Source organism: Amblyomma maculatum, chromosome 10 (genome assembly GCF_055883805.1).
Source record: "Amblyomma maculatum isolate TAMU_Amacu chromosome 10, ASM5588380v1, whole genome shotgun sequence".
Taxonomy (NCBI): domain Eukaryota; kingdom Metazoa; phylum Arthropoda; class Arachnida; order Ixodida; family Ixodidae; genus Amblyomma; species Amblyomma maculatum.
Genome location: NC_139353.1, coordinates 54,356,898 through 54,379,875, shown reverse-complemented (window position 1 = coordinate 54,379,875; position 22,978 = coordinate 54,356,898). Strand labels below are relative to the sequence as shown.

General features: G+C 48.6%; 1 protein-coding gene across 1 annotated transcript in view; it reads left to right on the top strand.

Annotated features, from left to right (window-relative positions):
* Window positions 1-22,628, top strand: part of LOC146176487 (uncharacterized) — a 32,292-nt gene extending 9,664 nt beyond the window's left edge. The window contains exons 3-5 of the mRNA XM_084581307.1: window positions 10,468-10,635; window positions 13,300-13,389; window positions 22,512-22,628. Of these exons, the coding sequence (XP_084437433.1) occupies window positions 10,468-10,635; window positions 13,300-13,389; window positions 22,512-22,628 (375 nt within the window). The remainder of the gene's footprint in view (window positions 1-10,467; window positions 10,636-13,299; window positions 13,390-22,511) is intronic.
* The last annotated feature ends 350 nt before the right edge of the window (window positions 22,629-22,978 follow it).

Sequence of the window (22,978 nt, the reverse complement as noted above, 5' to 3'; positions counted from 1 at the left end):
GAGTATATATAACGTGACCGTGTGCCGACTCATAGCTGTTTTCATGTCCTTCCGGACGTCGTCGTAGGTGTAGGCGCTTGGTGCTGTTACGACCAAGCATCCGCAATTGCGCGCTCTATTGTTCGCCTGTGGGCATGGATAAGTTTTGTGAATATGTGGTGATGGTCCAATGGCTCTAAGTGAGCCTGTTTCCAGGAATCCTGTTTTGTAAGCATGTTTTGCTTTGTGGACAACCTGCAAATGCCAAATTGACCCTGTCAAGAGAACGTCTGGAAAAACACAAAGAAACGTCCCCCTGCGGGAAATAGCAGGAAGTGCTTTCTTTCTTTTGTTCACCCTTCCAGTCGAGAAGTACTATCCTCCAGTGATGAATGCCTCCTATCCAAAGGAGACGACAGAGTGACATGTCCGCTGACGTGCAGGACAAGAAAGGAGCATGACTCATACGGCCATTAAGTGATTTCCCGGGAATGCAGGAAAGATTTGCAATTGTCGAAAAGGGACAATGTTGGGAGCCCTATGCGGCGCCACGTGCACTCGGGTTTCTGAGAAGTAAAACCCCTTGTCAGAACCAGCCTGTGGTTTCTTTGCTGAAGAATAGAAATGTACCTCCTCTCCTCGCCGTTCCCAAGCTTTTCCCGCCAACAAGTGATCACGCCCAACGAATGAATGCCGGACCAGTCAGTGCTTCAGACCATCAGTGCAGTGATGTGTTCGATTGGATGCCGATACCTGAGGGGCGTGCCCTGGATTTGGTTGGTCAGCATCTTCAGAGAGGGGCTGGACATAGGGGGTTTTTAAGGACGCTGCAGAGCACGAAATGTCGCTCTGAGCCCTGGGTAAACGGCTCATCCAGTCGCTTCTCGCTATGAACTCTTAACGCTTGCCATTTTGCTGATGTACCCTTCTTTTCCATGTAAATATTGTAAATAAGTTTCTCAAAGTGCCATTAAACCTGCTTGTACATATTTCACCAACTTCGAAGATTCAATCCTACTTCAACCCCGAGTCTCTGCACGCTACCAAGTGAAGGCCGGGTCGACGTAGCCCCAGCGTCACGACAACTGGTGATCAGCGGTAGGATCTGAATCTACAAGCCCCAACACTGGTGACCAGCGTTGGGATCTGCATCTACAAGCTACAACATCTGGTGATTCGAGGTGGATCAGAATCTACAAGCCACAACATCTGGTGATCGGAGGTGGCATCTCAAGCAACAAGCAGGAGCAACAATCGGCCAACAAGAGAGCAGCTCGGAACATCGATCGCATGTGTGGGTGAGTGCTTGGCTTTTCTTCTGATGTGGACCAGGTTCTAGAACAGGGTTAGATTTTAGAACTGGTAAAAAGTGTTGAAACGCCTTTAGGTTTGGTAGTTTGCACTGTTGTTTTGGAAGTAGCCGACACTCGGAGCGATCATGGACCTACAAAAGCTGCAGAAACCGGAACTGTTGCAATTGTGTGAGGAACTGGGAATTGATACAAGTGGTTTGGCACGAAAACCTTTGATTATAAAGGCAATCACAGATTTGGGAGCCGATGATGAGGAGCTCAGTGAAGCATGGAACCTCATCGCCCAAAAAAAAAGAGGAAAGGGAGCGCGAACGTCAGAGGGAAAAAGAGGAAAGGGAGCGCGAACGTCAGAGGGAAAAAGAGGAAAGGGAGCGTGAACTTGAGAGGGAAAAAGAGGAAAGGGAGCACGAACGTGAGAAGCTTGAAAGAGAAGCAAAAAAGCTGGACCAAGAAATTGAGCTCCGGAAATTAGAACTAGAGTTGAGCAAGAGGTCGGGCGATTGTCCCCAGCTAGCGGTACCTCGTCTCAACAAGGAGGCAGATTTCAAGATGTCAAAGTACATGCAGCCATATGTGATATCAGGGGATATCGGTCTGTATCTGGCTAACTTTGAGCGAACCTGCGAAAAACTGTCCTTCCAGCGAGACACTTGGTCTCAGAGATTATTGACGGTTCTGCCCAGCGAGGCAGCGGAGGTTGTCGCGCGGCTAAGCAAGGAGGACGCGGACAACTACGAGAAGGTCAAAGCTTGCCTTCTGAGAAAGTATAGGCTTAGCGCCGAGGCGTTCAGACAACGTTTTCGGAACGCTACTAAGTCCAGGGACGAGAGTTACCCTGAATTCCTGTACAATTTAAGAGTAAATTTGGGCGAGTGGCTAAAGAGCACAGATTCCTACAGTGATAGGGACGCTGTAGTCGAGCGAATTCTTTTGGAGCAGTTTTATAACTGCCTCCCAGAAAAAGAAAGAAATTGGTTACAGGACAGAGGCGAAATTAAGTCGGCAACTGAAGCTGCCGAACTTATTGAGGAGTATGCTTCGCGCCGACAATTCAGCAACCCAGCAGTGGATAGGCCCCGCAATCCCAAGTTCAGTGTGAAAAACCGTCAGGAAAGGCACTTTGCTAGAGTTGGAAACGAAGAAATGAAGGTTTCTTCAGGCAAATTCCCTAGAAAGGACGGCAGTGAGAAAAGTGGGGAAGTGACCAACGTGCAGAACACAAAGAATAAGCTTGAGGCTAGGAAGCCGCTCACATGCTTTAGGTGTAATGAGCAGGGTCACATTGCCGTCAACTGCCGGAAAGAAAAGATTGCTTTCTCGTATGTCAGGGACTGCGATGAAAATATGCAGCTTTTAGAACCCTACCTGCATGACCTAGTAGTCAACGGGAAGCCTTGCAAGGTACTGCGCGATTCGGCCGCAACGATGGATGTTGTCCATCCGGCGTATGTATCGCCCTCCGACTATACAGGACAGTGTGCATGGATCCGACAGGTAGTTGAGGAACAGAGTGTGTGCTTGCCGATCGCGAACGTGGTCATCGAGGGCCCTTTCGGCGAATTAACAACCGAGGCTGCCGTTTCAGGAAAGCTTCCTAAGTGCTATCCGTATTTGTTCTCCAACAAATCGGACATGCTACTGCGAAAGAGGGGCATCCTGTTCGGAGACAGAGTTGTGCAAGCCTTAACACGTTCAAGGGCGCGAGAACTAGCTACACTGCTCATACCAGAAAATTCCACAGCGGAAGAAACGGCAGTTAAAACAGTGGTCGATGTGGAAAATAGCGGGCCAGAAAACTTTGAGAGCGAGGCATCTCAGATAAGTCAACATGAAAGTGAGCTTGATAAGACGCGGAATGAGGACGTTCTTGAGAGTAACCTCTTGCCGCCAGTGTCTAGTAATCTCACGAGACTTTTAAGTGGAACCCGAGAGGACTTAGCTATAGAGCAAGCCAATGATCCCAAGATACAGGAGATAAGGGAGCGCCACCGCGCCACTAAGACAGCAAACAATATTTCTTTCGAGATGAGAAAGGGAGTGCTGTATCGCTTATTCAAGGATAAGCGCGGAGTAGAGCGGGACCAATTAGTTGTTCCCCAAAAGTACCGCGGAGACTTACTGCGACTTTCCCATGGCAGCTCGTGGTCATGTCACCTTGGAATAAAGAAAACAAAGCAGAGGCTGTTGCAAGAATACTATTGGCCTGGATGTTTTAAGGACACGGAAAATTTTGTACGATCATGCGACACGTGCCAGCGGGTTGGAAAGGCGCAAGATAAGTGGAAAGCTCCGATGGTGTTAGTACCAATCATTACCGAGCCGTTTCACCGGTTAGTAATAGATGTAGTTGGGCCACTTCCTGTGACAGAGTCAGGGTACCGTTATATCCTCACTATGTTATGCCCAGCCACAAAGTTTCCAGAGGCTGTTCCGCTGCGCGAGGTGACGTCCGAGAGTGTAGTGGATTCGCTGCTGTCAGTGTTTGCACGAGTTGGATTCCCTTCCGAGGTCCAAAGTGATCAGGGTAGCGTTTTCACGAGTGTCCTCACCACCTCATTTCTCGAGCGATGCGGCATTAAGGTAGTGCATAGCTCGATCCATCATCCGCAGAGCAACAGCGTAGAAAGATGGCACTCTGTTCTCAAACGAGTCCTGAGGGGACTGTGCTATGAAAACAAGCGCGAATGGGATACCTGCCTGCCTGCAGCGCTTTTCGCTTTGCGGTCAGTGCCGCACGAATCCACTGGATTTAGCCCAGCCGAGTTGGTGTACGGAAGGTCACTGCGCTCACCTTTGCGAATGGTGCGCGAAGCCTGGGAGGGGCGCGGAGAAGACCCAACAGTAGTAGAATTCATTCTGAACCTCTTGAATCGCTTACATAACACTAAGGAACTCGTTGAGGCCAGCATGAAGTCAGCCCAGGCTCGTTCCAAGGTGTACTATGATAAGACAGCCCGTCAAAGGACGTTTTGTATCGGGGACCAGGTGATGTTGCTGAGAAGTTCAAGGCAGAATAAGCTCGAAGTACAGTGGGAAGGACCGGCTGAAGTCGTTGCAAAGCTTTCTAACACTAACTACGCAGTGAAAATTCCCGGTAGGCGTAAAGAAGTGCGCATTTATCATTGCAATCTTATGAAGCCTTATGTGCAGAGGGAAGCCGTGGTAAATCTAACGTTAAACCTTCCCGAGGAGATGGGGGACAACTTGATTTGCCTCAGCGGAAAGGGAAGCACCGCTCAGGAGCTTCTCAAAAAGACGGAGCAGAGAGGAGAACTAAAGAAATCCCAGCTGTCCGATCTGGGCGAGATAATAACAGAGTTTGAGGCCTGCTTCGTGGACAGGCCAGGCAGAACTGATTTGACTGAGCACGATATTGAGCTGACTTCAGACGTGCCAGTGCGATCAAGGTGCTACCGATTTTCTCCAAGGCAAAGAGAAATTCTGGATAGGGAAGTAACTCGCATGCTGGAATTAGGAGTAATAAAACCCTCGGAAAGCGATTATGCTTCGCCTATGATCTTAGTAGAAGCTCCAGGTAAAGACCCTAGGCCTGTGGTAGACTACCGAAAGCTAAATTCTCTCACCAGGGATCAAGTGTATCCTATTCCGAATATTGAGGAGAGAGTAGAACAGGTCAGTAGAGCGGCATATGTGACTACGCTGGACCTTACTCGAGGATACTGGCAAGTACCGCTCACTGAACGCGCCAGCAGATACGCGGCTTTCGTCACTCCGACGGGCAGCTACCAGCCAACAATGATGAGTTTCGGGCTCAAAAATGCTCCATTTTGTTTTTCCCGACTCATGGATAGGGTTTTAAATGGGTGTGAAACATTCGCGGTGCCTTATTTAGATGACATTGCGGTTTTTTCCGACTCATGGGCGGACCATATGGTACATCTAAGAGCTGTACTGAGCCTTTTGCGTCAAGCTGGACTAACCGTAAAGGCCGAGAAATGTTGCCTGGCAAGGGCGACCGTGGACTACTTGGGTCACAATGTAGGTCAAGGTTTCAGGAAACCCAGCGAGATTAAGATTTCTGCGGTAGCAGACTACCCGCGGCCGAGCACGAAGACGGAAATTCGGGCATTCTTAGGTCTGACGGGATACTACAATCACTACATCCCTAACTATTCAGCTTTGGCTAGCCCTCTGACCGACGCTCTCCGCAAGACAGAACCGACAAATGTAGTCTGGGACGAACAAAAGGAAGCCTCCTTCGTAAACCTGAAGGCTGTGCTGATTAGCCGTCCGGTATTGCGAGCTCCAGACTATGGCCGAGAATTCACGGTCCAGTGTGATGCCAGTGATCGCGGGTTAGGTGCTGTTCTCTGCCAGAGAGATGACGACGGTAATGAGCACCCCGTGCTCTACTTGAGCAGAAAGCTGAGTTCTAGAGAGAGGGCTTATTGCGCGTCAGAGAAAGAGTGCGCTTGCATTGTATGGGCCATTCAAAAATTGCAGTGCTATCTTGGAGGGGCCAAATTCACCGTAGAGACGGACCATTGTCCCCTGGCTTGGCTGCAAACTGCGACATCGAAGAACAGTCGCCTTCTTAGGTGGAGCTTGATTTTACAGCAGTACAATTTTGAAATAAGATACAAAAAGGGGAAGTTAAATGGGAATGCGGACGCGCTTAGCCGCTCTTTCTAAGCGGTCCGAGATGTTCCTCACCATGTATCCAAATTGATAATCAGGTTTTTTTTTTTCGTGCGCTTGTATATGTGTGACTATGTAAAGCAGCACGTTTGGTTTTCTAGGAATACGTGGGTCCTGAACGTCTTGAGAGTGGGCTTTTCTCGAACAACAATGGCAGTTTTCTTTTGACCTGGTCTCTTCAGACGGGAGCCGAGTGCTTGCTTCGACATGTGGTTGAGTTTCAGACAGCTCGAGCAATTTGGCCTACAACAATCAAGACAACGCGACAAGCAACAGCGAGCTTCAAGCGTTCACGTGCAGGCCATTAAGTCGTCTCTTCATGCAGCAGCTGGGACTGCTGCCCTCCGAGACTCTTCTGGCGGGGGAGGAGGCTGTTACGACCAAGCATCCGCAATTGCGCGCTCTATTGTTCGCCTGTGGGCATGGATAAGTTTTGTGAATATGTGGTGATGGTCCAATGGCTCTAAGTGAGCCTGTTTCCAGGAATCCTGTTTTGTAAGCATGTTTTGCTTTGTGGACAACCTGCAAATGCCAAATTGACCCTGTCAAGAGAACGTCTGGAAAAACACAAAGAAACGTCCCCCTGCGGGAAATAGCAGGAAGTGCTTTCTTTCTTTTGTTCACCCTTCCAGTCGAGAAGTACTATCCTCCAGTGATGAATGCCTCCTATCCAAAGGAGACGACAGAGTGACATGTCCGCTGACGTGCAGGACAAGAAAGGAGCATGACTCATACGGCCATTAAGTGATTTCCCGGGAATGCAGGAAAGATTTGCAATTGTCGAAAAGGGACAATGTTGGGAGCCCTATGCGGCGCCACGTGCACTCGGGTTTCTGAGAAGTAAAACCCCTTGTCAGAACCAGCCTGTGGTTTCTTTGCTGAAGAATAGAAATGTACCTCCTCTCCTCGCCGTTCCCAAGCTTTTCCCGCCAACAAGTGATCACGCCCAACGAATGAATGCCGGACCAGTCAGTGCTTCAGACCATCAGTGCAGTGATGTGTTCGATTGGATGCCGATACCTGAGGGGCGTGCCCTGGATTTGGTTGGTCAGCATCTTCAGAGAGGGGCTGGACATAGGGGGTTTTTAAGGACGCTGCAGAGCACGAAATGTCGCTCTGAGCCCTGGGTAAACGGCTCATCCAGTCGCTTCTCGCTATGAACTCTTAACGCTTGCCATTTTGCTGATGTACCCTTCTTTTCCATGTAAATATTGTAAATAAGTTTCTCAAAGTGCCATTAAACCTGCTTGTACATATTTCACCAACTTCGAAGATTCAATCCTACTTCAACCCCGAGTCTCTGCACGCTACCAAGTGAAGGCCGGGTCGACGTAGCCCCAGCGTCACGACAGTGCGCGTGGATAGATCTCGCTGGCTGGGAGTATAGCCACGCCGCGGCGTCAGACAAGAATGGTGTGTAATAATCGAAGTTTTTCCTCTTGTTTTTTTGCGATGATGGGCATTCATGGACAAAATCTTTCCTGATGCGGATTCGCGAAAAGCAATGTATATTTTCTTTGTCGTCCTAGCCATGCAGTCAACGGATCTTCTTTGAAATATGTAGAGAAGACATGCTCGGTTAGCTTTCTGCAACGTGCTCCGAACGATTTGTAGTAATAGTATGGGGTTATGTATTATTATATATCAATAAGGCAGAAAAAGATGTTTGCCAGAGTCGGTATCTGCTACCTGATATATGAAGCACCTCAATTGGCTGCGGCGGCATTAAGGGATAGTGAGGAAGCAGTAGAGGAAATCGCAGAGGTGAGCGACAGGAATAAAATACAAGGCAGGTAAAAATTTTAAAAAATAAAAAGAGGTAGATAGACATTACGGTATAGTAAAGTAGATGGCTTGAGGCCCTCTCGCAAATGTCTACAGAGCACTTGGCACATCGGGCGAGTCTCCACAATAGCTGTCACGGCCGCTTTGTACCAGTTGTGTAGTGGTATTTCTCCCTTACTTGAAAAGCGTTGCGGGTGACCGAGAGGGACGGTATGACAGGGGGAGAGCGCGGCAGCGAAACTGGTCCCGGTGGTTCAGGTAGTCGCATCCGAGAGAGGAATCTGGAAAATACAAAGGACGATCCACGCGTGCTCTGTCATTGTCACTGTTTACAACGCACATACGCGCCAAGCCCGCCTGTTCAGTGTATTCACACAGGATCACGTGTGTTCGCTCGTGGACGCGCCCACTGCCCGGCTGCCAGGGGAGCAGAGAAACGCTATCCGGGTTTACACCCTGCGCTCAGTAAGCTGCCAGCAACTCGCGGCGTGTTTCGGATAGAGCGGCGCACTGCAGTAGCCAATAGTTTATATCCCGCCATATACATCGCGCACGTTAGTAAATTCGTGTCACATCCGTCGTTTCCCAGGCCACACACATTCAATGCTTGCACGGCGGAACATTGCGCGCTGTATCCCTGTCATCGATCGGCTTCTGGCACTATCAGTTCGTTTTCCTTGTGTGATGAGTTGGTCGGGGTACTGCTGAGGGTAGTCGTCGATCACTGCGCGGACATCCTCATAAGTGATGGGCTCATCGTAGTATGTTCGCGATAACGTCGACGTCGTGCCCACGACAGCCCTCGACTTCGTGCTGAAGCACGACGACGTGGGCTGCGAAAACAGTGCACTATAAACATTAATTTAGTATTCCTCCTTCAAGCTCACCCTAAGGCTTGTTTTTCCACCAAAAGATCTCATGTAGACACGAATTGGATTATTCGTAGAAAATAAAAGAGAGAGGTGATATTTTAGCGTTCGACATGTGCGGAGGTTAGCGCGGTCTCCTTCGCGGAACTGAGTATACGCTGATATCAAAAAGCGCATGCGCAGTTCCGCGCCAGCTTTGGTAGTAACGAGCGGTATTGTAATGTTAAGCGTACAGGGGACAGTGGGTTGCTTTTACATAATTTATTATTGAGCTTTTTTTTTTTTTGAAAGGTAAGCATACCTGTCTGACATGTGTTCTGACCCAACCTCTCCTCAATTCTAGATGTAAATAATAAAAATATGAATGTTTTGGCTGAATAAAGCGGCACGAATCAGCCAGCCTCCTCGTCAAATGCGGGTCCGCAATCCGAGCTTTCTTCATCGGTTAATCTAGCGCACTTTTTCTTTTCAGGGCCATTGCCATTTTCAAACATTTTACACCACTTTTTTCTGTAATTAAGAAATTCGGTCTCTTTATGGTAGAAAATCCCTCCACGGTGAGGGGTCCAACAAGCCTGCATAGTTTTCAAATCGTTCACAATCGCCTCTACATATCTTAGCGAATTAATTGCCAGATCCATATGGGCAAAGTCGACACCAGTTGTCCACAGACGGATATCCCGCGACTCATGGCATTACGGCCCCCCGCCACCATCTGTTATTAATATTCCTGCGTTTTAAAAAATCAACCTATTGTCAGTGTTCATGTTCATCCAGAGCTGATGACAGCTAAGAACCATAAAGTGGTAATTTTTATACCAGTTGACTGAAGTCCACTAAGCCGATTTACACGGTATCTTCCGCGCGGCGCTTTGTGTTGTGCCGCTCTTGTAACTTTGCTGTCTTTTTTTTTATTTTTGCCGTTCTTGATTTAAACAGAAGTATAATAGATTTATGACATACGCTAGTAACTGCATCACGCCTGAGGGACCATGCCACCCGCTAGATTTTGATCACTTGTTCGGTTATTGAACATTTACAGAATTTACCAATTTTCTCTTCTCAGAAGTGTGTGTTGCACACCTGTCATGCTATTCGCAACAATTTGTCTCTCCTGGGTACAGTTCTCTCACAGTTTCAAGACTAACGGACATTGGGTAACGGAGAGAAGTGTCTCTTCTCCATGTTACGCCGGTGTCTGCTGGAACATTACTGTTCAAAATGCATTGGAATATGGCTGCTCAAATCTAACACATTCTAAAAAAACATAGGTTAGAGACGCTACTTATCGTATGAGTGATTATTTTGGAAATTCTGCACTCGAGAAATATTGCCCGTCAGCACAGGCTACTTGCAGGTCGTCGAATAATAATTCATGGACAATGCCGATGTCCGCGCTGAACTACAGGGTAACATGGGAAGTTCAGCCGAGGCTGCAGAGATACTCATAAATAAAAACAGGATATTTGGGTAAAAGACACCAAATAAATGCCTACAGCTACTAGTAATAGCGCGCAAAAATTCGACAGCAGCGCCGTCTCAGGACTTAAGAACAAAGCGGTGACGCTTTTGGAAGTGCAGTTCTAAAATTGAAAAGGATCTATAAACGATGGTATGTACCAAGGATATCCAGAAAGCCTTTAAGAGCTGCTGTAGAAAGACAGTAAAGGTGAGGGACCGAATGCTACACTTCGAGACTGGTAAGATGAGAGTGCATGGTACTTGACTGCGTATGGTACGGAATATGGTCTATCTCAAGTTGGGGAGTTTTTTTTACTTTACAAGCAGGTGATTGTAATGGTGGTTTGTGCATAGAATGAGCTGTTGTAGACTAGTCTTTACCGTGCGGGCAATCATCGCAGGTGGGTGGCTTCGGCGTGTACATGGTCACGGGCACGGACTACAGGGCCGCTAGCTCGACTCGTCTCCTGTCCGGGTCGGCATTCACCTTCGGCTTGAACGGCCTCTATATGATGCTGTCCAGCATGCTGAGTGCCACGTCAGCCCACTACCTGCCAGCACTCTTCTACGTCAGTGAGAAAGCAGTTTGCGCGATGCTGATGGGCACTGTATCCGGCCTGCTTTGGAGCACGGTTCTACATTCTTGCTGAGCTAGGAGTTTCTGTATGAAAATTTAGCATATCACACTGCTACAGTCTCATATAGTATTTTGGCCAGTTGTCTGTCCCTTTAAGAGAGAGAGAAACAAATAAGTTGCGTTATGCTGGTGCTTACCTACGCGGCTTACACTTGGATATTGACGAAAACAATTTATCTTAAACTGAAGTTCACAACCCTGCGAAGTATTTTATTTATTTTATTTTTTAGTATCTCGAAGGCCCACAAGGATGTTGCATGAGAGGGGTGGGCTAACAACAGGTGAACATAAAGAATTATTTGAATAGCGTACAGCTATTCGCTGTGAATCAGAACTCCAGCGGCACTGTTCCGGTCTTTGAACAAAGATTTCATTTGTGCAGATATAGGTGCTCGATTGAGATGAGCGGCTTCTGATGAGCGTTTTCGTGAGGTTAATTTCTTGTGGGTGACAGATCGAACAGACATATTGAAATTTCGGTTGTAATAAGGTTAAAATTTTAGCACTTTTACATTAGGTGGAGCAAGTCATAAGGTTTGTTTGATGTAACCTAAAGCACGGTTAGCTTCATTGCTGATGTTTGTGACATGAGTTGACCAAGAAAGATCTTCAGTAAATGAAATACCGAAGTATATGTGAGTTGGTTTTGTATTGGGGCGTTGCTTATGAAGAAAGATAAGATTAATGATTATGAACAGGAACTGAGCACTATGGGATTGAGAGAAAACATGAGCTAATGACATTATAGTCGAAATAAATTGGAGAAAATGAGGATGGACAACGTCAATGCGAAGGCAGGTAACCGATAGAGGCTAAGGGGGACAGAGTTTGAGGGGTGTTTGAGAGGTCTTAGCCGTGCAGAGGTAAACGTCGGGTGATGATAACTGCATAAGCATCTGACCTAAATTTCGGATTAAATGAAGTATTCTCAACCTGGGTCTTGTATACGGTGATAAAAAATCAGGAAATCAATCAATTTGGCATTCTCTTGTCTCAAAGAGTCGAGAACTAGGATTTTCGGAGTGTGGCGGTGCGGGGAAATTGCGCCCTTGAAACATAGAATTTAGTAGGCATCCCCGTAATAGGTGAATTTAGATTGTAACGATCTATAACATTCGCTGTGCATGTTGAACAAGGGTGGTTAGAGAACTAGATTTGTTCAATAAATTTAATAGTTTACTACAGTTTAACATTACCACTATACGTATTAGTCACTTTGGTAGTCAGTATCAAAGTCGCTTTTCAGGCAGAAAACTCCAATTCTTCAGTAGACAGACTTTATTTTGGGGCACACATATGGGTGATTAGGTAGGCGGGAACACGAATAAATTGCTGCTATATTTGTACTACTGGCCCATATGAACGCACTCGCATCCATTGGTATACCTATGCCAAGGCCATGGTGGCCTTGGACGACACATTTCGAACAGTGCTTTGATCCCTGCCCCATTATTTGGCCTGGCCTGAGCAGCATGAGAATTCGGAATGCCACGAACACCGCCGACGCCTATAAAAATTCCCTGATAGAGCCGCCGCTGGAAAAGATAAAATATCTAAGTATATTCGCAACCGTCTGTCGAGAGCCATTGCTGGCCCTCTATCCTGCACTTAATAAACTCTTATTTTTTCCAACAACTCACCTTTAACTGTAGTCACGGTAAGAAAGGGACCACATGGCTCTTGAGACTACGAAGGGAACATGGAGTGAGACGGCAGAATAACGTATTTGCCTGCCTCGGGTACCTGCAACCTAAACAAAAATAAACCTATGACAAAATAAAGAGGCAGTCACGTGTCCTCTATTGCACTCCCTATTAGAAGCTGAGTATGCACCGCACGCGGAAGTTTTTATCACGAAAAAGTGGAATACCTATTCTCGCCAACAGAAGTAGACCCTTACATCAAAACACGCGGAGCTCTCGCAGTAACTAAGATCATAACCGACGTTTAAATCTCCTATAATTGCGAACCTGAATATATTTAGTTTTCTAAGTACATGTATTCTGTGGTTTTACGTACTTCACAAGAATGTCGTTATACTCTGAATATGCCTCTTTTTCTGAACAGTTAGTATTCCTTATATATAGCGACAAAGGTCTGCCCTGGAGCTTGAAAACAATTTTCTGCTTATACGAATATCGCTATAGGGCAGTTACTCATTTTACTCCCTTAATGGTTAATACAAGCTTAGATGTATGTATGCTCAGGCGAAGGAGGCCACTCATTTTACCTAAATGCTTGTCAACGAGGAAAGCATGGTTTCAGCTCCGCCCCTTACTTTCTTTGGCTTGCTGCCTTCCATCAGGAGCAGAATGTAACGAAAGTCAATGTACCTCTTTTAAGTTTTGGTTTTTTTCATCAGCATTGCTTCCGGAACATTTTGCATACCCCATAGCCGTGTGCGCTGACTTTTAACCTCCTCAAGGTTCAACACGATTGTTGCAGTGTGCAGCGATGCAGAGCTCGAAATGTTTTCCTTCAAGCAATATGTTTCATTTTGGGAATTTCATACCTTCTCGTTTACTGTCGCTTACGGCTTCATTGTCAGTGACGCTTCCGCGTCTGCTTTGCCTGCGTGTGATGTTTTCCTATGCAGTACGTCCTCTTCCAAGGAACGGGCGCCGTCGCTTACATCTTGAGCTGCTTGCTTATCGTGCGAGCAACCCACGAGGTGTCGCTTGACTCGGTGAGTACTGCTGGTCTGTCCATTCACGCCACAAACGGGAGACATTTGCTTAAATGTATAAGAAAGTAGACAAGACCAAATAGACACTCAATGTACTAGCCTCCAACTTCGGCCACAGTGACAGCAACACCACTTTAAAATCAATTGGTTCAGGGAATGGTGCGCATGCCTCCTCTATTTTAGCTTGAATGCAAGGCTCTACATTAGTCCAATTTATTACAAAGTAGATACCAGCTCTAAAGTAATCACACATTCCCATTCATCTAGCACAACTGTACGGCTTCCTTGAAAGGAATACTTCACTACAATTTCTTTTCGGGAGTAGCTGGTATGTTTTAATAATAGGAAGACTTCCACCATCTCTTTTCCCCGGCGATGCGGGCAGGACGCTGCTTTTAGATTTAATGCGTAACAGCTAGTAGGCTTATGACTTTAAAAAAGCGCCCACACACAGTTTCTGTAGAGCCGCAGAGCGTGCCGTTTTGTCGTTAGAAGGTATTTACATAAAGTGTCTGATCTCAAAATTGCCAAAATTTTGAAATTCGAATGTGTCGAAAATGGCGAAAATGCCCTCCATACCGAATCTACTCCTCCAACACTGTCCATACCCTCTTCAGACGCAGCGTCCATATGTTTATGTACTCTGCGTTAACACTATTAAATACGTTATTACTATACTATTTTGATAACTCTTAATGCAGATACGCTAGCGTGAGCAAAATCTTGGTAAGATGCCGAGTGATGCATGAAAACGATCAGCATAAAATTTAAACAGCGCGAAGAAGGAGAATGAAGATAGGGGACACACACCACACGCACACAGTCCTTCGCTGTGTGTAATATTTCATCATAAACGACCAACTAGCCCACACCTCAAAGCTTGTAAGCATAAGTCTACTTTGTGGCGTGTATCGTGCCGTTCTTTATGAAAATTGGGCTATGACTTCGGGGAGATTAAGTTTTCGTCTGCGTAATTTTTTAAATGGGACATCACACCAAATATGGCATATAAACTGTTTATTGCATCTGATTCCTCATGTACAAAGAAAGTGAACTTCAAAGTTTCAGCTGCATTGGAGTTGCAGATATTTTAAAATTAGTATTTTTGCTGCTTTGTGAGGAGCTTCCTGATCTGGCAACCGGCGCAGCCGGTGACGACATAGGCCGATGCCGCGTCGTCTGCTGCATGTTCTGTGCATGAGCAGCGTCAACCGCGGTTGCGCGAAGCCTTGGTATTGTAGGCCAAACAGACATTACGCCGCTTACCGAGGCTACCGTAAACTGAGCTTTTCGTCGATCTCTGTTAGTGCTTTTAATCTAAGGAATAGCGGCATCGGTAGGCGGGATTCAGGTGCACGTCGGCGCCTGAGTACGAAAAGCGCATGAGTTGACCTGCTCAAACAGCGTACACATTGTACACTGAAACACGTCTCACAAACAAAGCATAAAATGCACAATGTATGTAGTGCCGTCCGACGGCGCTTTTGTACAATCTTCAGATACCACCCGAGAGCGCAGCAGTGTAGTGTATACTGGGCGCGGCCCACTACATCGATGCACCCAAAATCCCGGCCGTCGCGTCTTATCAGCATCGTTTACGATGCTAGTTGCCAGGCCCAAAGCCGCATCATGAAAGTAGGCGATAAGCTTACTAGGATTACAGCACCGGATAACACAAGCTTACAGCAACGGCGCTCGCGAGGGCGAAGGAGGGCGGCGCTCTGGCTATCTGCTTATCCCTAATGGTCGCTACGCCTAAATTACTTCTATCACATCGAAGCCACAGCGGACGGCACTTTGTAATATATCAGCAAGACGTTTTAGTAAATGAATTACTCGATCATGAAATTTCTTTATTCTCACCACAGTGCTTCGCAGTTAAGGAAATTATTTTCTGCGACGCCTTAGCAGCGGAGCTAGCGTGCTGGCACCTCACCGTCTGTGCGCAGCTCCCACCGTATGGGTCGGCATTCGCAAGAAGCATTCATTTTTGGAATTACTTTTTCGAGGGCTGATTATCATTGCGAGAAAAAGAAATTTTAGTGTGCTTTCCTGACTCTGGCGCAAGGGATTCGCCGTATCGCTGTCGCGTATGGCTTCCGCGGAAGGCACGGCCGGGGCGGCGGTGTTTACGGCGTTGGGGGCAGTGCTGCCATCGGAAGATGGAGGCGGTCGCACCGAACGTGGGTGCCTGGACAAGAGCTAAATCGCGGTTCACTACAATCCGTGTTCTGTTTTCGGAAACATGCTGAGTGCACTTATAGGGAGTCATGTTAGCAAGAGCGAACACAGTACATTGTATCGGCAGCTTATCAACGCCGGCCAGTGGCCGGCGGTGGTCGGTGTCGCTCTATGACGTCACCAAGCATTTCAACATGGCGATCGCTGCCGGTGAGAGGAGCTTCAAGGTGTCAATTTCAACCACTTATTTCGAAATGGGCGCACAAATTTCGGAAATAGAATAATAAGGTCCAATATTATCTGCCAGAATACAAAACTGGAATATATTGGATGACCATGGCATGACCCCTTAAGGTATTATTTCTTTGAAGTTTTGAATATGCACTATTTGGTAACACAATGACATATAGTGACAAATATGATCCGAAAGAAACAAAAGTACGAAATTGAATTTAGCTTGTAATCGTGATTTAGATATTTAAGGAAATTATAAGGTCACAGTATCCTAACTTGTGCTTGAAGTGAATAATGCGCTGGGCTTAGCTAGAATCAGCTGGATGACCAGCTGACTCTGGTGCAAGATGCATAGTTAATGATCATGTCTTCTTATTGTTTTTGTTCAGCCATAACAAAATACCAATTCAAACATCGTCTCGAGTGTTTTGCAGCCCTATCTTATGCTCTCGCTGTGCGAGAAAATCTAAACCATGTGGAAACCTGAAATCTAGCGGATATACGTAAAGCTAAAAGCCTCTGTAAACCCGAAAAAAAGAATATAAGCGACGGTTAAGCGTAGATAATCACTAACATGTATGCGGAAATACCATTTAGCACGCGTTTAGTTTTGCTTTTTCAAGTCTTCCCTTATTTTACCCTGCTGTTTATGCTTTCTTTTCACAGATATACTTGCAGAAGTATTATAGTTAGGACTCGTTCGCCAAGCTTTGCTACTTTTAGCTCTGATTGGCTGTGTCATGAGACGCCTAAATAAATATTTATGCGGTGTTTATTGCTTTTTAGATGCAGGTAGCCTGATTAAATGTCCTTAGGACAACTCTGGTAGGTGAGATAAAGGATGACATCTGACGATAGGGTGAAACACTGGAAGCTTTACGCGTGGAGAGTTCGGCTACCAAGGTACCGCAGGGCTGCCAGTTTTTCGCGCTGTAATATTGTTACGGGGATGTACTTAATGTAACAGCACCGCGAGATGGGCTGAACTCGACGCTGAGACTTCAGTAGCCGTGCAGTGTCCACTCTGTCAGAGCGTCGTCCTCTTTTTCAACGCTTTGTCGTGCCCGTGTTCCTCGGTCGTCGTCTTCGTCAGGGTCCCGCGTTTCCAGGTAACACTACCCCCCTCGGCAAAAGGCGACGTCCCGGTGCGTATTAGGCGTGCGATGTGGAGGGGGAGTAATATGGCTTTAGGCGGGCGACATGTACGATTTCGGAAGTGGGTGTAGCAGTCGGTGACTTTGGGTGGAGCGGTGAAATCTCATAGGTCACGTCGGTCACTGGGCGTAGTACACGGTAAGGACCTGTGTAGTGGGGCAGAAGTTTTTGACACAACCCCACACGACGCCACGGAAGCCAGAGCAACACCAGAGATCCGGGAGGATAGTGCACATCGCGGTGGTGAGCGTCGTAGCGGCGTCTTTGAGCTTCTTGAGAGATGGTGAGATTGTGACGAGCAATCTGGCGAGCAGCGTCGGCTCGGGCGATGGTATCGCGGGCATAGGTTGTGACGGGGCCAGCGGCGGAAAGCAAAGTGTCGAAAGGCAGTAAGGGGTCTCTTCCAAAGAGAAGATAGAATGGAGAGTACCCAGCAGTGTCATGACGCGAAGAGTTATATGCAAAGGTGACAAATGGCAGACTAATATCCCAGTCGCGATGACTGTCGGATACGTACATTGCGAGCATGTAGGTGAGTGTGCGGTTAAGACGCTCCGTAAGGCCGTTCGTCTGAGGGTGATACGCAGTGGTGAACTTGTGCCGAACGGAGCAAGAACGAAGTATTTCCTCAACAACTCGGGAAAGAAAACAGCGGCCACGGTCGGTAAGTAGTGGACGGGGGGCACCATGGTGTAGTATGACGTCGTACAAAAGGAAGTCAGCAACGTCTGTGGCGCAGCTGGTTGGAATGGCGCGAGTGATCACGTACCGCGTGGCATAATCGGTGGCCACAGCGATCCATTTGTTTCCTGACAAGGACTCGGGGAAGGGCCCTAGGAGGTCAAGGCCAACACGAGAAAATGGCTCAGTCGGGATAGCAATCGGCTGCAGGTGTCCAGGTGGTAGCATAGGGGGTTTCTTCCGGCGTTGACAGAGGTCGCAAGCGGCTACATAACGTTGGACAGAACGGTAGAGTCCAGGCCAGAAGAAACGCCGGCGCACGCGGTCGTATGTGCGTGAGAGGCCAAGATGACCAGCTGTAGGGGCGTCGTGCATTTGTTCGAGAACGGCAGAGCGTAGGTGTTGGGGAACGACCAGCAAGTGCTCAGCGCCATCAGGTCGCATGTTGCGGCGGTATAGCGTACTCCCATGGAGGAAGAACAGGGCGGGGGAGGAGTCACGGCTGTGTGTGCGGAGGCGGTCGATAAGAGAACTGAGGGTTGGGTCCAACCGCTGTTCGTCGGCTATGTGGGAAAAGTCCGATATAGAGAAGACACAGGGGTCCGACTCATGGTCAGTAGAGGAAGGGGGATCGACGGGATAACGGGACAGACAGTCTGCATCCTGGTGGAGCCGACCGGATTTGTATACAATGGAAAAGGTATACTCCTGCAAGCGCAGTGCCCAGCGGCCGAGGCGGCCAGCAGGATCCTTGAGGGAAGAGAGCCAACATAAGGCGTGGTGATCGGTAATTACAGTGAAGGGTCGGCCAAACAAGTAGGGTCTGAATTTTCCAACGGCCCAAACGAGAGCCAGGCACTCCCGTTCCGTAATAGAATAGTTCTGTTCTGCTGATGATAGGAGACGACTGGCGTAGGCAATAACGCAATGTTGGCCGTGTTGTCGCTGTGCAGGAATGACACCAATCCCGTGGCCACTGGCGTCGGTGCGAAGTTCCGTTGGGGCAGACGGGTTGAAATGGGCCAACACAGGAGGATTGGTGAGAATAGCGATGAGGGTGGAGAATGCGCTAGCCTGCTCTGGTCCCCATGAGAAAGGAACGCCTTTCTTCAGCAGATTGGTGAGAGGACGAGCAACGGCGGCAAAGTTCGGGACAAACCGGCGAAAATAAGAACACAGTCCTATAAAGCTGCGGACATCACGGGGTGAACGGGGACATGGAAACGCACTGACAGCGCGAACTTTGTCGGGATCGGGTTGCACTCCGGTGGCATTCACCAATGGCCAAGCACTTTAAGTTCGCGGCGACCAAAACTGCACTTCTTTGAGTTCAGTTGAAGTCCGGCACGGCGGAAAAGTGCCAAGATGGAAGAAAGGCGACGAAGATGGCTTTCTAACGAGGGCGAGAAGACAATCACGTCATCCAAGTAACATAGACAAGTCGTCCATTTGAAGCCGCGGAGTAAGGAGTCCATCATTCGTTCAAACGTAGCAGGGGCGTTGCAAAGTCCAAAAGGCATAACGTTAAATTGGTAAAGTCCATCGGGTGTGACAAAAGCTGTCTTCTCGCGGTCTTGTTCGTCAACAGAGATTTGCCAGTAGCCACTACGAAGGTCGATGGCGGAAAAGTAGCGGGCTCCATGTAAACAGTCCAAGGCATCGTCTATTCGCGGCAGCGGGTAAACATCTTTCCTTGTAATCTTGTTCAGATGCCGATAGTCGACACAAAAGCGCCAAGTATTGTCTTTCTTTCTAACGAGCACGACAGGAGATGCCCAGGGGCTGTTCGAAGGTTCGATGATATCGTTGCTCAACATCTTGTCGACCTCCTGCTGGATGACTTAGCGCTCAGAAAGGGACACACGATAAGGCCTCCGATGTACAGGCTTTGCATCGCCGGTGTCAATGCGGTGAGTCACAACTGATGTTTGGCCCAGAGAACCGGCAGCAAAGTCAAAAATGACGGAGAAGGATAACAAAAGGTTGTGCAGGTCCTGAGTGTGTTCGGGGCTGAGGTCAGAGGCAATCATGGCGGAAATAGGGTCAGTAATTGTGGTGGAGAGTACAGGTGTTGCAAGGACGCTTGAATGTGGGCCAGGAGTGAGTGCACAAATGGTGCAGTCTGTGAGAGGGGACAAGGTAGCAAGGGATATTCCTTCGGGGAGAACTTGGGGTGACAGACTGAAGTTCAGGATAGGAAGGTAGGTGCTGTTCTGTGTAACGCGCACGATGAGATGAGGAAGAACGACGTTGCGGTCAAGAAAGATCTCGGTGATAGGGCAAGCAAGATAGTCACCGTCAGGCACAGGCGGGAAAGGTGACAGAGGTAGGTAAACAGCAGAGTCAGGGGGCAGGCGAGCGAACTCAGTGGAGCGAAGGCGGGGTGCAGATGGAGGATGTTCTGAGCAGACAGGTAGGTCCAAACGAAGAAGGCCGCTGGAGCAGTCGATAAGGGCAGAGTGGGCCGTTAAAAAGTCAAGGCCGATGATCACATTGTGAGGGCACTGGTTGAGGACGGTGAACAAAACAGGGATGTGATGACGGTGACTCGGGCAGTGCACTGCCCAGTGACGGCAGCAGTACTTCCATCGGCAACACGAACGGTGGGCGAAGCGGCGGGAGTCTGTACTTTCTTGAGGCGGCGGCAAAACGATGAGCTCATGATCGAGACTTGGGCACCAGTGTCAATGAGGGCAGAGACGGGAACACCATCCACGAACAGGGAGAGGAGGTTACAGGGCGAAGAAATGGGCAGTAGAGGATTTCCAGGTCGGGGTACCAATGCAGCGTCACCTCCGGGAGCTGCATTGGCTAGTTTCCCGTGAAGCGGCCGCCAGAGGACGGCGAGGAACTGCGGCTAGGAAGAGGTGAACGGGAACGGCGGGCTGGCGGGGAAGGAGACCGACTGGACACAGGAGGAAGCGGAGTAGTATCGGTGCGGGGCGGCTCATAACGAGGCATGAAATGGGGGTGACCGTAATTGGAGTAGCGGTCAACGTAAGGAAAACGTCGAGGTGGTGATGTCCAGCGGCTGCGGCAGTGGCGAGCGATGTGGCCAATACGCGAGCACGTGAAACAGATCGGCCTGTCATCAGGGGTGCGCCACTCATCAGGATTGCGGTATCGGTAGCGTGGCGCGTAGGTGTTGCGGAGTGTAGTGGGGGCGACCATAGGAGGGACGGGGCTCGAACTGTGGTGTTCCACGGTGTGGCTACAGGGCACGCCCAAGTTGGCAACCTCTTGACGGACGACGGCTTGAATGAGGGATATCGTCGCTAGGTTGCTGTCCGAGGAGGGCGGGTTGGATGCAGCATGAGCGAGCGCTTCTAGTTCACGACGCACGATGCGTGTCACATTTTCAGTGTTGGACGGTTGCCTTAGGGTCGGCAGATCCTCGCACGTGGAGGTAGGGGCAGTGTTGGGGAGCCGATCGAAGCGATGTGCAATGCGTCTGTGTTTGGGCTGCTCGAAATGGCGACAAACCTGCAAAACTGAGTCAACCGTAGCACAGTCCCGACAGAGTAGAAGATTGAAGGCATCGTCGGCTATGCCTTTGAGGATGTGCCCCACCTTATCAGGTTCTGGCATGTCTTTATCAACTATTCGGCAGAGGGCCAGAACGTCTTGTATATACGTAATATAAGGTTCGGTAGATGTCTGGGCACGTTTGGCGAGGTCCCTCTTGGCGGCGAGTTGACGGCCAACCGGTTTTCCGAACAAGTCACGGAGTTTTTGCTTGCAAATATCCCAGGAGGGTATTTCTGCTTCATGCGTTTCGAACCAAACCCTTGCCGTGCCAGTAAGGTAGAAGATGACATTGGCCAGCATCAGCGTGGCGTCCCACCTGTTGTGCTGGCTAACACGCTCATAAAGCGAAAGCCAGTCCTCGACATCGACCTCATCTGTACCGCAGAATGGGCCAGGGTCACGGGGGTGGGCTACGACGACAGTTGGAATTGCGGAGGTAGATGGAGCCGCGTCGGTTGTCATCGTGACGGTTCCGAGGTGACGGCCACTGCGGAGATCCAGCGTCAGATTGTGTCGAACCCGCGACCTCCGCCAACATGTTACGGGGATGTACTTAATGTAACAGCACCGCGAGATGGGCTGAACTCGACGCTGAGACTTCAGTAGCCGTGCAGTGTCCACTCTGTCAGAGCGTCGTCCTCTTTTTCAACGCTTTGTCGTGCCCGTGTTCCTCGGTCGTCGTCTTCGTCAGGGTCCCGCGTTTCCAGGTAACAATACAATGAGGGTAGCACATATGGGCCCTCATGGCAATGTCATCATCATCATCATCATCAGCCTGAAGATACCCACTGCAGGGCGAAGGCCTCTCCCATATTTCTCCATTTAACCCGGTTCTGTGCTAGCTGCATCCACTTCACCCCTGCGAACTTCTTAACCTCATCCGCCCACCTAACTTTCTGCCGCCCCCTGCTACGCTTTCCTTCCCTTGGAATCCAGTTTGTTACCCTAAGCGACCATCGGTTATCCTCTCTTCGCACTACATGTCCTGCCCATGTCCATTTCTTCTTTTTAATTCCCACTAGAATGTCGGTAACTTGAGTTATTTCTCTCACCCACTCTGCACGCTTCCTATCTCTTAATGTAATCAATGTAATGTAATGTAAGGGCAATGCAATCGATTCCAAACGAGGCAAACGTAGTATAAGCGTCGGAAGAGACAAAAGCGAGCTTACGATATTAGGAAGTTTGCGGATAAGATGCTGTATGTAATTGGAGCAGGGCGGTATTAGTTGGAAACAGGTAAGAGTGACCATTTTCTATCAGTGCATGGGGCCGAAAATGACAGTGATGATGACGCTGATTGTTACAGTAAAGTTCACTGTGTCTTTGGTATCTTTACGCAGCTGATCGGCCTGTCCACTGGCGGCATCCACGCCTTCCACTTCGCCTACTCCTACTACAAGCTTTACGTCGAGACCAAGGAGAAGAGCTGGTTCGAGAAACTCTCGGTTTCCGGTTAGATCGAGCCCTCGTGCACAAAACTCGTTTAATAAAGTCTTGGTTGCCTGGATCTGTGCTACGATGAATCTGTGCCGTCCAGTGTACGAGCACTCTATTTGCGTTCGGGAAGGTTTGAGTTTAGGGCTTGATTGTACCGTGTTAACACGGATAAGCGGGCTACCCGCAAAACGTTTCGAGGAGACGCTGTTTACGCAATTTATGCCCTTCTATTGCCCCTCAAATACATAGAGAAAGAAATGCAAAATCTTCGTGAGCTGCAGTAGTTGCGCAACCATAATACTTAAGCAAACTGAAAAGCTTCAGGTGTGCTTCGAGTTTCTATTTTGTTCTCCGAAAGTCGGAGCGAATA